Below are 13,502 nucleotides of genomic sequence, written 5' to 3'. Positions count from 1 at the left end.
AAGCTGAAGAAGTAATTTAACACTTATTGCCATTTTAATACAGAGCCACCCATCATGGCTTAAGGCTGCAATAACCAAGACTGAACCCAACTACCCCTCTATTAGCGAACAAAACAAACCCCAAAACAAAACAAACAAACTTTCTTTTCTCCATAAACATGGATCTTAAAGGAATAAAGGGGGGGCAGGGGGGGGGGCGTGTTTTGTTTTAGTTTGCTTCAGGAGCTCTTGCTATATATGAATACTGGAACAATTTGCAATGTTCTCTTACAGTGAGTATATGCCACATCCTGAAATGTTCCCAAAGGTCATATTTTCAGCTTTCCACCCTGGGTTTTTTCTTTCTAGAAAAAGATGTGGTGTGATGCAGGGGGCAGTCATTTTATTTTATTTTATATTTTTTTTTTAAGGGTTTTTTTGTCATTAAAGTTATTTTTCTGTCTTTCTCAGAGGAACTGTGGAAGCCCTTCCTCCTCAGGGCTCTTCCAGCTTGAACAATGCATGTGAGCAGAGTGGGCACAGGACTTCCACAGACAAAGGCTGATTTCCAGTGGAAGAACCGAATTTCTGGCTCACAAGGCAGGGAAATTTGAGAGAAAGGCTTTGCTCGCTCAGTGACCCTCAAGCTGTCTTTCCCATGTTTAAAATTAACTTAACACTTAACACTTCTCCATCCATCTCTGACTAGAACTCAGCTAAGCTTCAGGTAAGTGAAGTCACAGCACCAGTAATTTCCCAGGAAAAATCATTATGAGTTACTCCTCAAGTTTCTGATACAGATTTATTTCCCCTTCTAAAATAAGGGATGCTTCTTCTGACTTTCATGGCACCAAGTCAGGAATAACTCCAAAGACGATGGCAGAGAAATCAAATAAGCAACAGAGCTACAACTTCCACTACCTAAAGGACCCACAAATTTCCTTTGATTAGCAGCTGAGATATAATTTACATTATGGAAAAAACTATTACAGCTGTCAGTGAATTAATTATTTTAATTTTGAAGAACTGGTGACATTCTAGACTATGGAAACAAAATATATAGGGCTTATAGTTCATCCTGGTAGTACAGCATAGCTATCAGTCAAACATTTCAGGCCTTATAATAGCAGAATTGAGAAAGACAAAAATATTATTCATGCAGAAGAATTGCTTCCCCCATGTTTGATTCTTTGATCATCATTTAAAAATGACTTATTACATTTTTCCTTTTTGAAGTTTGGTAAAAAATTTGCTGTAGTCCAGAACTTAGTAGCAACCTAATGGTGATTTTTTACAAATGATTTATACCTAACCCTCTGAAGAAAAGGATTTATAATGAAAGTGATAGCTCAAGTCTAACTGCAGCACTGGGAATGGTGACACCATAATTAATGTATTATTTCAGTTGTGGGAGAAACTGACAGTCGCTTTTTGTTCTGGGGAAGAAATTTATAGGGTGACAGAAAAAGGCAGTGTGGGGAAAAAAATCACAGAAGAGGAATAGAAATTCTTGTAGCAAAGACATGTCCTTACAATCCCCCTTCCCTAAGGCTATAAAATCCTGGCAATGACAGCGTTTCCTCCATGGTCTAATTTATACCTTTCTCCTCTACTAGATGGCAGTGTGACATGCTCTCAGAATTGCTAAGTGAGGGGGTTTCTTGCTTTGTTTCATAGGAAGCGATTAATTTAAGATATCAACTTGCAAAAGTGAGGAAAAAAAAAAAAGAAATTAGCTACTGGCTAATTTTGAAATGAAATCTGTTTACTTACAGGTTCAACATCGAAGGCAAATAGTGCATATTCCCTGTCAGGGGACACTTCATACCGGATGGCCTTTAAGGAGACCTGGAAAATAAACACAGTTTTGAAACAAATGTTCCTCAGTTTTCCATCTAATGACACCTAGAATTAATTGTTACGATCATTGCTCTAAGGATGAAGAATACTGCCAGTGTTAAGTGTCTTGAAAATTACATCTTTCTTTTTAAACACCAGAAATGTTATGTGGGCACCTTTAAGAGAAAGAATTAATTCATCGTGACTCAGAGCAGGCAGCTATATCAAACAAACTCAGAATTTTCCTTACAATCTTACTGCACAGTGGCTGGTGAGGTGACAGATGTAAGCAGTAGTTAAGAGTAAACTCAGATAAATGGCACTTTATTAATTCCCTCTCATTATCTGTATTCACTGGCCAGTGCAGGAGATAAAAAAATGTAAATAGCATCTGGAGTAAATTAGTAATAGGGACACCAATACCTTCCCCAATTAAGATACCCAGAGGAAAACTATTCCATTTTCCCCAGTTAAAAGTCTTTGGGATGCTGCAGTGATCCAGTGCACCCTGACCTAGGCTCTGCAAAAACCAGCACTGTAAATCTTGCTAACAAGAAGAAATGCCAGAGTATCTCAGACTTACCAGGAATTACCTTTTTCCAGCTCCACTTTTCATTTGTGTAGTGAAGCCATTTTCTCCTTCCCAGCACGTTTCAGTATAATGCATTGCTGGCACAGATGGCACCAAGGTCAAACAGAGGTGCCACTGACACATCACTCATCCACTGCCTTTTAAATCTCACCCTCTCACCCAACAAATTAGATGTAAGTCCTTGAGAGAGTCCCACAGGGCAAAATTGAAAGGGGAATTGGCGAAAGACAGAGCGCCCCATTGGGGAGAGTCCTCCCCAAAGCCAGTGAGAGTGGATGTGCTGTGGGGAGAGCCCAAGGAACAGCTCATACCATCATAGAATGATTTGGGTGGGAAGGAACCTTTAAAGGCTGTCTAAACCAATACCCTGCCATGAGCAGGGATGTCTTCACCCAGAGCAGGTTGTTCAGAGTCCCATCCAACTTGATCCTGAGCATTTCCAGGGAAGAGTCACCCACCATCACTCTGGGACATCCCATGGGTTAATGACCCAGTGCAGGTCAGGATGGGGAGGGACAGGGGAGCCTGGGGACCAGCAGTTCAGCATGAAGACAGATTTTATCTACTGCTTTCTAAATAACATGGGGAAGGGAAAACATGGCCAAGTAGCAAAAGTTTTCTGCCCCAGGGAAAGGAAGGGGAAAAAGACAACATGTCTGAGTAAAGTGCAGCTCTTGCACTAGGACTTTCTGGATTAATGTGGAGATGACCTGCAGATTTATTCAGAGAGGGCAGAGGAACAAAGGTAGGACAGGCAGTAGGGTGGCAATAGCATGAAAACATAGGATTATCTCATAGCACTGTGCTTTTCTTACAAATGGCAAAAATTAAAAACCAGTGGAATAAACAGAGGCCAAATGGAAGTAACTTGACTTCAACAGACCTTGATATTAAAAGAAGCCAACCCATTCCCTTAGCATTGTAAAGAAAGGGGTTACAGTCTGGAAAAAGAGGATTGCTTATGTGACACAGCAAAGTTTGAAGGTTAAATGCAGGATGTGAAGTTTAAGTTTGAGCCCTGCTATAACAACTCAGTGATAAATTCTTTGTCTCATTAAAAAATAACTAATACAACTGTGTACTAACTTCTGCCACAATGCTGGTTTCATCTGCTACAAAAAATGCTATAAAACACTTCTTTATAAGCAATAAATACTCTGTATCAGATGTGACTTTGTTTTCTTTACATTCATTTTAATAGTCACCTACTAACTACTTTCCAACAATTTCTTAGGGTTTCTCTCAAGTACAACTCCATTTCCATTCCTTGACACTACTCATAAAAAACACTGAAATTACATTTCAACCATTAGGCAAGAAAAATCAGCAAATGCACAAATTAAAAATGAGTATTTTGTGGAGGAATGTAGAGAATGACAACAGACAGTAAACGATATCAACTGTCCTTTTTATTAAGCATGCAGAGATGAGAATTATGCATCTTTCAATTATATATGATATGCAAGACTAGCTGCAAATCTCTATATGATACTTTCCAGAAGTATGAGAGAAACTGAGCTTGCAGAATAATAACAAAAGCTGGAGTTCAATCTCACATTATCCATCACTGCATAGCCCATTGTATTACCAGTGAATTGTTTCTCCTTGACAACACATGAAGTTGAAAACCAAGTGATTTTCTGCTTTACTGATCCAACTGCAAGACAGCTGTGAAATTCAGCTACTTGTCATAGAAAATACTTACAATTTTTTTGTTTTCTATTAATATTGTTGAACTGTTGGTTTCGACATTCCTCAGAATCACTGTGCCATTCTGGTTTCTATAAATGAATTCATTATCTGCAAGGAGGAAAACAAAAGGTCATTAAGGAAATCTGAAATTGTCTGTTTGTGTGGAACCTAATTACAGACTTAAACCAAAAGTACTGCTGGGAACTTCTTTCTGAAGAACAGAGTGTTTTTTAACACAGCTATTGCTGAAAGTGGCTTTGAGCATAGCCATAAAACTGCATGATTAGTGTTTGTCACATGTTTGTTGTGCCACATTTTCCCTTAGATGAATGCAAGAGTGACCTGTTTTGAATGTACATACACAGTTAGTGTGGAAAACAAGGTCAAAAAACCCCCATTCCTTATGATTAAAGGTTTCTGAGTTCCACAGTCTCTGTAGGAATTTAATAAGCCTGGAAAGTCTCTGAAAGCAGAAGGCAAATGACCCTCTAACAAAGCAGATTCTGGAACCTAATACTGTGCTCCAACTCTGGCATTTGTTCTTCAGACTTACACCAGAAGGAGATACTTGCAGAGAAATCACCATTTTCACATGAAACGAGGCAGATCAGCTTGTCTCTGAGCACTTTGGGACTACTCCAGTTCTCAAGACAGGTGGACAAGGACAAAAATACTGGAAACAGTGTCCAGCTCTCAAAGCACACAACCTGCCTGACAGAAAGGCTGGGGCAGATATATGAAAGGGACTCCAAATGAGGGTCAGGTAGCAGGTCAAAAGTTGAGGATGAAAAACATTACAACAATAAAGGGATGTCATAAACTGAAGTTCAAATCTGATCAGTGCTTACATGCACTGCCCTGCAGATAAAACATAAAACATAAGTCCCAAGCACTCTGCCATTAAAGGAATCAGCAGTTTTTCTTGGCACAGGATTAGGGATTATGGGGGTTTTTTTCAGCTTGGCTAAACTGAGACTGAGAACTGATGGATCCAACTTCTGCTTTTAGTTTCAGTTAGGGAAACAATTCCTCATCAACAACCATCACAGTGGCTACCCCAGGAGTGTTACCATGATGCAACAAGGGTAAGGGACTTGTGGTTGGTTTGACATTATCCATTGGCTGCCCTGGGATGAGTCACAGGTGAGTTTAAATCCACTAGGATATGCACAAGCACAAACCCAGCTCACTGTAACCACAGAGGTCTGTACTGCCCAGCTGGGGTGACTTGCTAAAGGCAACACTGGATTTCAAGGCTTGGTTCTTTCAAAAATTGGGTGTACTGACCTAGCATACTCCTTACCCATGTTCCAGTCTTTTATTTCCAACTTGGTGATAATAATCCTCATCACAGTCACTAACCGGCTCTGTAAAATGCTCTGAAGGTGCAGATGAAAACTTTCTATGCTCTACTTTTTGCTGTCAATAAAAAAAAAATCTCCTCCTCCATATCACAGATTTACACATAAGTGGAAGAAGAAGAAATCTTCTCTGAGATTGGGATGAATCAGATTTTGTAAGGGTAAAAGGTTACTGCAATACAGCTGATCATCTCAAAACCACTAGGTTTAGAGTTTAGTTTTAGAGACTTTAAAATTCTCAAAGTCCAAATCAGAGGAGCAGCCCTTCAGACTCACAGGCAAATTTCTCAAAGCATAACTTTTTTAAAAATAATGGAATGAATTTTATCAGCAACTTCTATCTTGAATTAAAAAAAAATATATTAAAAAAAAGGGATCTGAATTAGATTGACTTGCATTTATCTTTAAAGTATTCCTTCATAAAATTTATGACTGAACAAACTAAGAAACTTAAACTTGAGAAAGAGCTGATTGAACAGAGCTAGGACAAAAGTCAAAAAAATCATAAGCAGTACAGAGAAGTTAAATAAGGGATGCTTATTCCCTGCCTTTTCCAAAATAAATACTGGAAGGCACCAGATGACACCAGCCAGTGTCAAGTTCAACAAAAATAAAAGAGATTATTTCTTCATCCTGAAAGCAAACAAACTGTGGAAGTCACAATCCCAGAACAGAGCAGGTGTCAGGGCTGCAGGTGGATCCAAAATGGAATTAGAAAAATGCAAGAAAGATCCATCAAAGATTATCTGTCTCAAAGGGGAATGCTTTTCAGGAAGTCCATGAACCAGCCATTGTGAGGGACTAAAGGAATATCCTGAATCCTCAACCTGAGAATTTTGCCTGCTTTTTAGAATCCTCCCAAAGTATTTGCCCTTTTCCTGGGCCTTATGCCAGAAGAGACAATCCCTGGGGGCTGATCCAGCAGCAACTTATTTACAACTCTAACTTCCAGCTTCTGTGTCCAGATCCTTAAGAAAAGTGTTTATGCCAACCATTTAGGAAGTAAGGCAATAAAAGATTTAATACTTCATACACACTTGGTCTTCATATACTCAGGCCACAAAGTCTGAAGCATTATTTGTTATAAGAGGAAAGTTTGCAGTCTGATTTTTTATTTCCCAGCAATATTTCAGGCATTCCAGAAATAACAGGAAAAACTAAACGGAGAGACAGACTGTTACCTAATTATCAGACATGCTGAAAAAATATTACTGCTTTAATAATCACCCTCTGTCAACAACACTGAATGTTTTCCAATTACACGTAAAGTTCCAGACAGAAAAATCATGTTTTAAATATGGCCAGCAAAACATTTGGATAATTGTAAGGCTCTCAGGATATTTCCTAATTACAGCGGAAAAAAGGAAAAAAAGCAAAGAAATTCAGCTCCAAGTTCAGAACACAGGTAAAGCAGCTTATTAATCTAATGGATCTGTGAAACAGTTTCTTCAACATTGCAGGAAACGGATGGGAGTCACATTACTGCCCATAATGCCATTGCTACCAAATTTTATTGCTCCTCATGCTCCAAAAAACCCCATAACATTTTAATAAACTATGAAACTTCAAGATTACATAAAAGTTGTTCCATGGTTGGAAGTAGGAGATAACACACTTTCCCATTATTTGTTAAACCGTAACAAGTTTAAAAGCAGGTGCTAATCCTCTGCATGTACTTTTAGAATGCATTAAAAAAAAGCATAAATGAAGCAGTGCTGATTTGTTAGGGCTGTAAATCTTGCCATTATATTCAATACCAGCCATCAACACACTTGTCTGAGTTAATGAACAGAAAATTGGTCTGCTTAAGAGAAGAACAAATTGATCTGCGTTATATTCCAAACAAAACACTGCGAGGTTTAGCTGGGCCTTAGTCCTCAAAAGATTAATAATATTCCTGGACTTCTGTTTGGAAATGTGTGATTTGTTCCACTGCAAGAGCATTTATTTAAATGGGACATACCTCAATCAAAGCCAGAGAGCAATGCAGTGGCCTCTGTCTATAATGAATTCTGTCCAGCGAGCTGATGAGAATTTGCAGCCTGATTTATAGTTGTCACCAGAGCTGATAAAGGTCAGCACTGCATCTCATTTTTTATAGCTGCCTTTCTTTGGGGCTGGTGTTCGGTATAAATGATGCCAAAAATTATAATTTTCAGGCATGCAGCCATTTATTCAATTTCTTCAATCTCCTTTGGATTTTTTCCATCTATTCTTCACCAAAGAAGTAATGGATGCCTCATCCCTGGAGGTGTCCAAGGCCAGGGTGGTTGGAGCTCTGAGCAATCTGGTCCAGTGAAAGGTGCCCAGTGGACTGGGAACTGGGTGGTCTTTAAGGTTCCTTCAACCCAAACCTCTCTCTGATTCTATGATTCAACAGCAAAGTTCACTTTTCCAACTCCTCACCCCTCTTTCAACTTCCAGGAAATTGTCTGGGTGGTAGATTCCATTTTCTGACTCTGAATGTAAACACAGATATGTGGCCACACTTGAAAAAAAAGTGACTGATTGCAAAAAACAACAATTACCAGAAATAATGGATCAGCCTTGAGGCTGTGCAGAGTCAGTGCAGAGGAATGGGGAGGCCTGAGGAGAAACTTTTAAAAACCTGCTAAGCAGAACAGGTGAAATCACAAACCCCATCTGCTTCTCTGTCTTGAACTCAGTCAGGAAATGCAGAGGCAGAGAAAACAGACCCAGTGAGAGGAGCTCATGTCACTTGAAGTCACTGAGCCCTCACCAGGAACAGCACGAGAGACTGGGCACAGACAAAACAGCTCACCACAGGGGACAAGAAGGTTTGGGGCAAGTTGACTTCTGGAAGGAATAAGCTTGAGTGGCAACTTTTTATTTGAGTGGCAAATTCTTTGCAACTTCTGCTGGCAGTGCAAACAATTTGCAAGAACTACCTCCATTGACAGGAGCATAGCATCAGTGCCCAAAAATTTAGTGCAGTAAAGCTTCTCTGAAGTGCACATTACCAGAGAGGAGAGACTGGTTTATAAAATGCTAGCAGGACCATGCCTGTGAGGGGAAATTTCATTATTTCTCAGAGATTATGGAAAGCAGAAAGCAAAACTGAGTGATAAAACATAAGAACAAAAAAGTATTGAAATCCAACTTTAAAAAATATTTCAATGAAATTGGAGTTTTCTATCTTTTTAATAACTGATGAATGAAAAGTACACCAAAAATAAAAAGGTTATGAAATTCACATGCAGCAAGTCAACAGCAAGAGATAGTAAAAGAAAGTAGAGAGAGTCAGGACTGTTAGGGCCCCTCCAGTCTTTCAGAGCCACAGATTTAGAGGAAAAGTCAACTTCTTCAGTCCTGATCAACAGACATGAAAGATAATTTAATGAGTCTCAGTCTGATGAAAGCCAGCATCGAGGGAATTATCATTTTCAATCCCTAAGATTAAGGAAGATTGGTGAATAAAAGGAATTTAAGTCATGAAGTTGTTCTAAACCATTTCGGATAAATGAGCCTCCAGATACCAGCAGGATTGGCAAACACATTACTCTGTGTCAGGAGAGCAGAGAGCAGCAGGTCCTGTGGGATGACCCTCATCCCTCCCAAGGGACAGAGGTCACTGCACCAGGCCCCGTGCAGGGATGCTGGGATGGAGCTCTGCACTGGCACAGCAAATGTCACAGGGCCACCAAGAAACCATTGGCCACCATTTCTCTGTTATTCTTCATGGGAGAAAAAGAAAAGTTGTTGTGGGGTTTTTAATGACCCAAAGTCATTAATGAACCAACCCATTTGGGTCATTTTAATGACCCAAAATCAGATGTCAGGTGTTTCATCTTGCACCTGAAAGACCAGTCTTTGCAGGATTCCTGCAGCACTGCCCACTGTGGTGCTCAGCATCACTCAACCCTTGGCCAGGCTGAGCTCACCCTCACTGAGGTGACAGAAATACCTGAACCAGCCAAGGGTTTCTGGGAGTCCTCTCAGGCAGATACTGATCAGACACACCTGGATAGCACTCACCATCTAACAAGAGTGACACACCATCTAACAAGAGAACAGGCAGGAAGAGTGACATTTTAAGGCAGATGTTTCTTCAGACAACTGGTATTTTCAACAGGATCTAGTACACTTGTATTCCTTTGGAAAGATACATGAGGATCAGGCAGTGGAGTTAAAATTAAAACCAAAAAATCTTGTGCTGGTTTAGCATCTCAGCAAATTTTCTGAAGGGCCAGGTGAGATGGAGAACCAGAACAGTGGATGGAGACCAGAGTGGGGAAAAAAGTGGCTGTGCCCTGTGACCTGGGCATGTCACAGCTCTCACCCCAGCACACTCACACCAGGGCCAAAGTGAAGGGTCCAGCTGGAGAAAGCAAACCCAGACTATCCATAGGTGACCTGCAGCACACAGGAAAAACAATCACTTGTAGCGATTGCCCATGTTTTCAGGACTGGGAGAGGTTGGCAGCTCACACTGCAACAGTGTCTGTGGGAACAGCAGCCACAGCTTGCCTTTAACAACATTGCTGCTGAACTGGGGACCCAGCTGGGACCGGCAGCATCCACACCCACAACCCAGACACATAGCAGAGCAAAGGGGAGAGAGCAGCTCCTCAGCAGCACCAGGCATGGATGTTCAGTGCAGACATCCCCACAGCTCAGGTGAGCAGGGAAAGTAAACTGGGGGGGACTCTGGATTTCCTGTAAAAATGTGTTTTCTGAGTGCCACAGGTGAGAGAATAGCACAAGCTGTGGTTAACAGGTTGTTGCTGTGTGAGGGGCCTAATCCTGGCCCTAAAAAAACCCTAATCCTGCCAAATGCAGCAGAAGCATCTATCTTCAGAGACAGCCTGCTATCTTCAGGGACTGGTTTTGAGAGAGGGAGGAACCTGAGGTTTTTGGACATAATGGGAGCAGAGAGGAAAACAACAGAACAGGGTAAATTCACAGAGGAAATGGAAGCTGTCAGAATAAAAACCCAAACCAGCCAACATTAAGAAGCACCAAACAAGAGGAATAAGGTGCAGGATGGTGTGACCAGAGAGAAGGATGAACACAGGCATGTTTATGGAAATTCTTATTTTACTTTGCTTTCATGAAAGGCAAAATCATATTTTATTTACCAGGCCTGCAGGATTATTGACTCTCTTAGGACAGTATCTGACAGTAACTGTAGTCAGGTAGGAGAATGGCCCCCCAAGACCTGCACTCCTTGGGGCAGGTAGAATTTACTCCTCAGAAAAGCCCTGAGAATACATGTTGAACAAATGCCAGGACTGTGCATGCTCACTAACTGCTGCAAAACTTCACCACACAGATCATAATGCAAACTAAAAGCACAATCAGTCCCCAATGGAAGCCTATTCAGGTGTCCAGAGAGATGCAATCACAAACTCAGGTGGAAATAAGGCTGTTGTGATGATGCATTTAATACTGTGATCTGTTGTTCTTTCAAGACATTCTGCAGTGCATCTATTTGATATTTACAGCATGTACCCAACAAACAACTGACTCTGAAATTCCCACCCCACGGCAGAAGCAAAGACTGTTTTGATACTGAGCTGCTTTCCAGAGGGGAAATGCAGGGCAGGTTTCCTGCCCCCTGTCCCCTGGTGCCTGCAGTAGGCTGGGATAACTAAAAAAATTGTGAGGCAAAAACCATGAATAGGGAATAGCAGCAAAACCCCATTTCCATACCCACAGCTCCATCGTGCCCTCAGTGAGCTGCTCCTTAGGGAGGGGCCCTGTAGACTTTGGCAATTGTAATTTTTCACAGCCCCTGCCTTTGTTTCAATCCACGTACTCCCACCAGTGACTCCCTTTTCTTCTGCCTTGCTACTTTGCCTGGCAGAAATAAATAAGGATTTTTTAGACTTTGTGATGCTGATACAAGGAGCAACAGGGGACAGAGAACAGCTTGCCTTTAACAACATTGCTGCAGCCTTTAATTCCAGGAGACAACTGGAATCCCATTTTTAGCTTTCTGCCATTATGGGTCATTATCTTTTTTACTGTTCCCAGCACTTCTTTCCCCACATGCAAGGCTGAAAGAAAAAACTTCTTTAAATAGGTGATTTACTGTAATTTAGCTAAATGCTGTATAACACATTGCATTGGTATATTAAGTGCAACATGATAGAATGTGCTTTATTATGCAAGAAGTGGTTTTAATTGCTCATCATCTCAATGCAGTTGCACTTGGTGCACCAATATAGTGCTTTTACAGTAGTACCAGTAAAATAAAACACAATTATAGCTCAGGAAAATTCCCACATCAACGTGCACCTCTAGCAGGCTTGTAAATTAACTTGTCAAAAACTCGAAGAAGACTGAGTCTTGGGAAAACTTAAAACTGTAAAAATCAGCAATGTTGGTCTGTTTCTCTTTTTTATCTAACCCCAACTCTTTCAAGATTCAAGCCAAAAAAATATAAAAGATTATTTCAGCATCGAGCCTAGAATAGAGGCAGAGCACAACTTTGAAATTTGGGTCCCAAATTTGGAACCAGGTAAAATTCTGCTCCTGCCTCATTTGTGAGGCTGAACTCCTCCTCAAAGAGCCCCAGTCTGAGAACTCTGTGGGCTCAGATCATGACTCAGTGGCACAGGCATGAAAAGCTGAAATGCATGTGAGAAACGGAGAACTTGTTTCAACTTCAAATTACTCCCTTCTCAACTTCAATCTGCTTTTATAACACATGGAAGGGGAAAAGAGAGACATTACAATTAGGCAAAAAATGAATGAGACATTCCCTGGTCTAAATCCATTTTTATTCCATCCAGAGCAAAACATCTTGATGAGAAAACTGCTGCAAAACCCTAACTACAGCAGTGAAACCTCATACCTTGTTGCTTGCTGCCCCCAAATTATCTTTCTAATGACTGGGGGGAGGAGGGGAGTGCACCACACTGAGATGACTTTGGTGTATTCCAGAGCCAAGAAATCTCCCTCAAAAACTCTCTGCCATCTTACTCTCCTGTTCAGCTGTGCCTGTGCCATGTGCTCTTCAAATCCTGGATGTTATAGGAGGAGAAGTGCAGATGACCCCTGGGTCACTGGACAGCTGGAGACAGCAGATTACACTCATCCCTTTGATTTCCTGCTGGAAACATTTCACGTTTAACACAGGCCAGAAGCAATTTAACCCCAGACAACTGTTTTCCCAGAAAATGCTCCTTGATGCTTTTATCCACACCCTACATATTTTTTTCAACTGAAAGAGAAAAAAAAAAAAAAAAGCACAGCCAACAAGTAGCAGGGATCAGCTTATCCCAGCTCTATGAAGTGACTGGGATGGGTGCACAGCCCCAAATAAAATACACAATGGCACAGATTTCACTGGGAATATAAAATTCTAGGGTTTTTTTCCACTGCAGTTGCTAGCTCAGATGAGAGCCCAAGTTACCACTCCTGCTTGGTGCACCCAGATTGCCTATTCCATGCAGGGACAGCTGCTCCAAGCACTCCCTGGCTGTGCCCCAGGCCAGTCCAGTGTCACTCAGTGACCTCCTTCTTCTCTGCCAAATGCACCAGGTCTTGTCTGCCTCATTTGGTTTGACTTCACACAGGGGAGTGAATAATCCAAAGTGTTACACCTAAATGTAATAATGCATTTGACACTGAAGAAAAAAACGAATCCATGAATAAATTTTCATTAAAATGTGACCCCACAGCTCACTTAATTTCTCTGTGCATTCCCTTGCCTCCTTGTCTTTGCCCCTAATCAAATTGCACTTGTTAGTGGCCATGATGGGCAGAAAGAACGCATAAAGTATTTTCTTCTTGCTTTTCATTATTATTATTACCACGGGGAGACTACTTAAATTTCAGTGCAGACTGTGTGTGAATGTTGTATATTAACAAACAGACATGCTTTGTGTGCAGCTTCGGGTAAAGTTTTAATTATCTTTGCTTGCAATATTTCACAATCCCTCTTATGTCACCCTGTCATTTCAGATATGTCTGGTGAGGAACAATTGTGATGAAGTGTATGAGGAGTCTGTCAGAGTTATGGCCATCACCCTGACCTCAGGCTTTTGAAAATTAAGGCAGACAAGAGATGA

The 13,502-nt window shown here is 40.9% G+C and overlaps 1 protein-coding gene across 3 annotated transcripts in view; it reads right to left on the bottom strand.

Annotated features, from left to right (window-relative positions):
• The window catches only part of DPP6 (dipeptidyl peptidase like 6), a 399,855-nt gene that overhangs the window by 131,310 nt on the left and 255,043 nt on the right, over positions 1-13,502 (bottom strand). For all 3 annotated transcript variants that reach the window (XM_083881406.1, XM_083881408.1, XM_083881407.1), the window contains exons 4-5: positions 4,116-4,210; positions 1,753-1,827 (exon numbers count right to left, since the gene is read on the bottom strand). In XM_083881406.1, coding sequence (XP_083737532.1) covers positions 1,753-1,827; positions 4,116-4,210 — 170 coding nt within the window. The remainder of the gene's footprint in view (positions 1-1,752; positions 1,828-4,115; positions 4,211-13,502) is intronic.

Source organism: Zosterops lateralis, assembly GCF_965231275.1.
Source record: "Zosterops lateralis genome assembly, chromosome: 1".
Taxonomy (NCBI): Eukaryota; Metazoa; Chordata; class Aves; order Passeriformes; family Zosteropidae; genus Zosterops; species Zosterops lateralis.
This window is presented reverse-complemented; position numbering and strand designations above follow the sequence as displayed.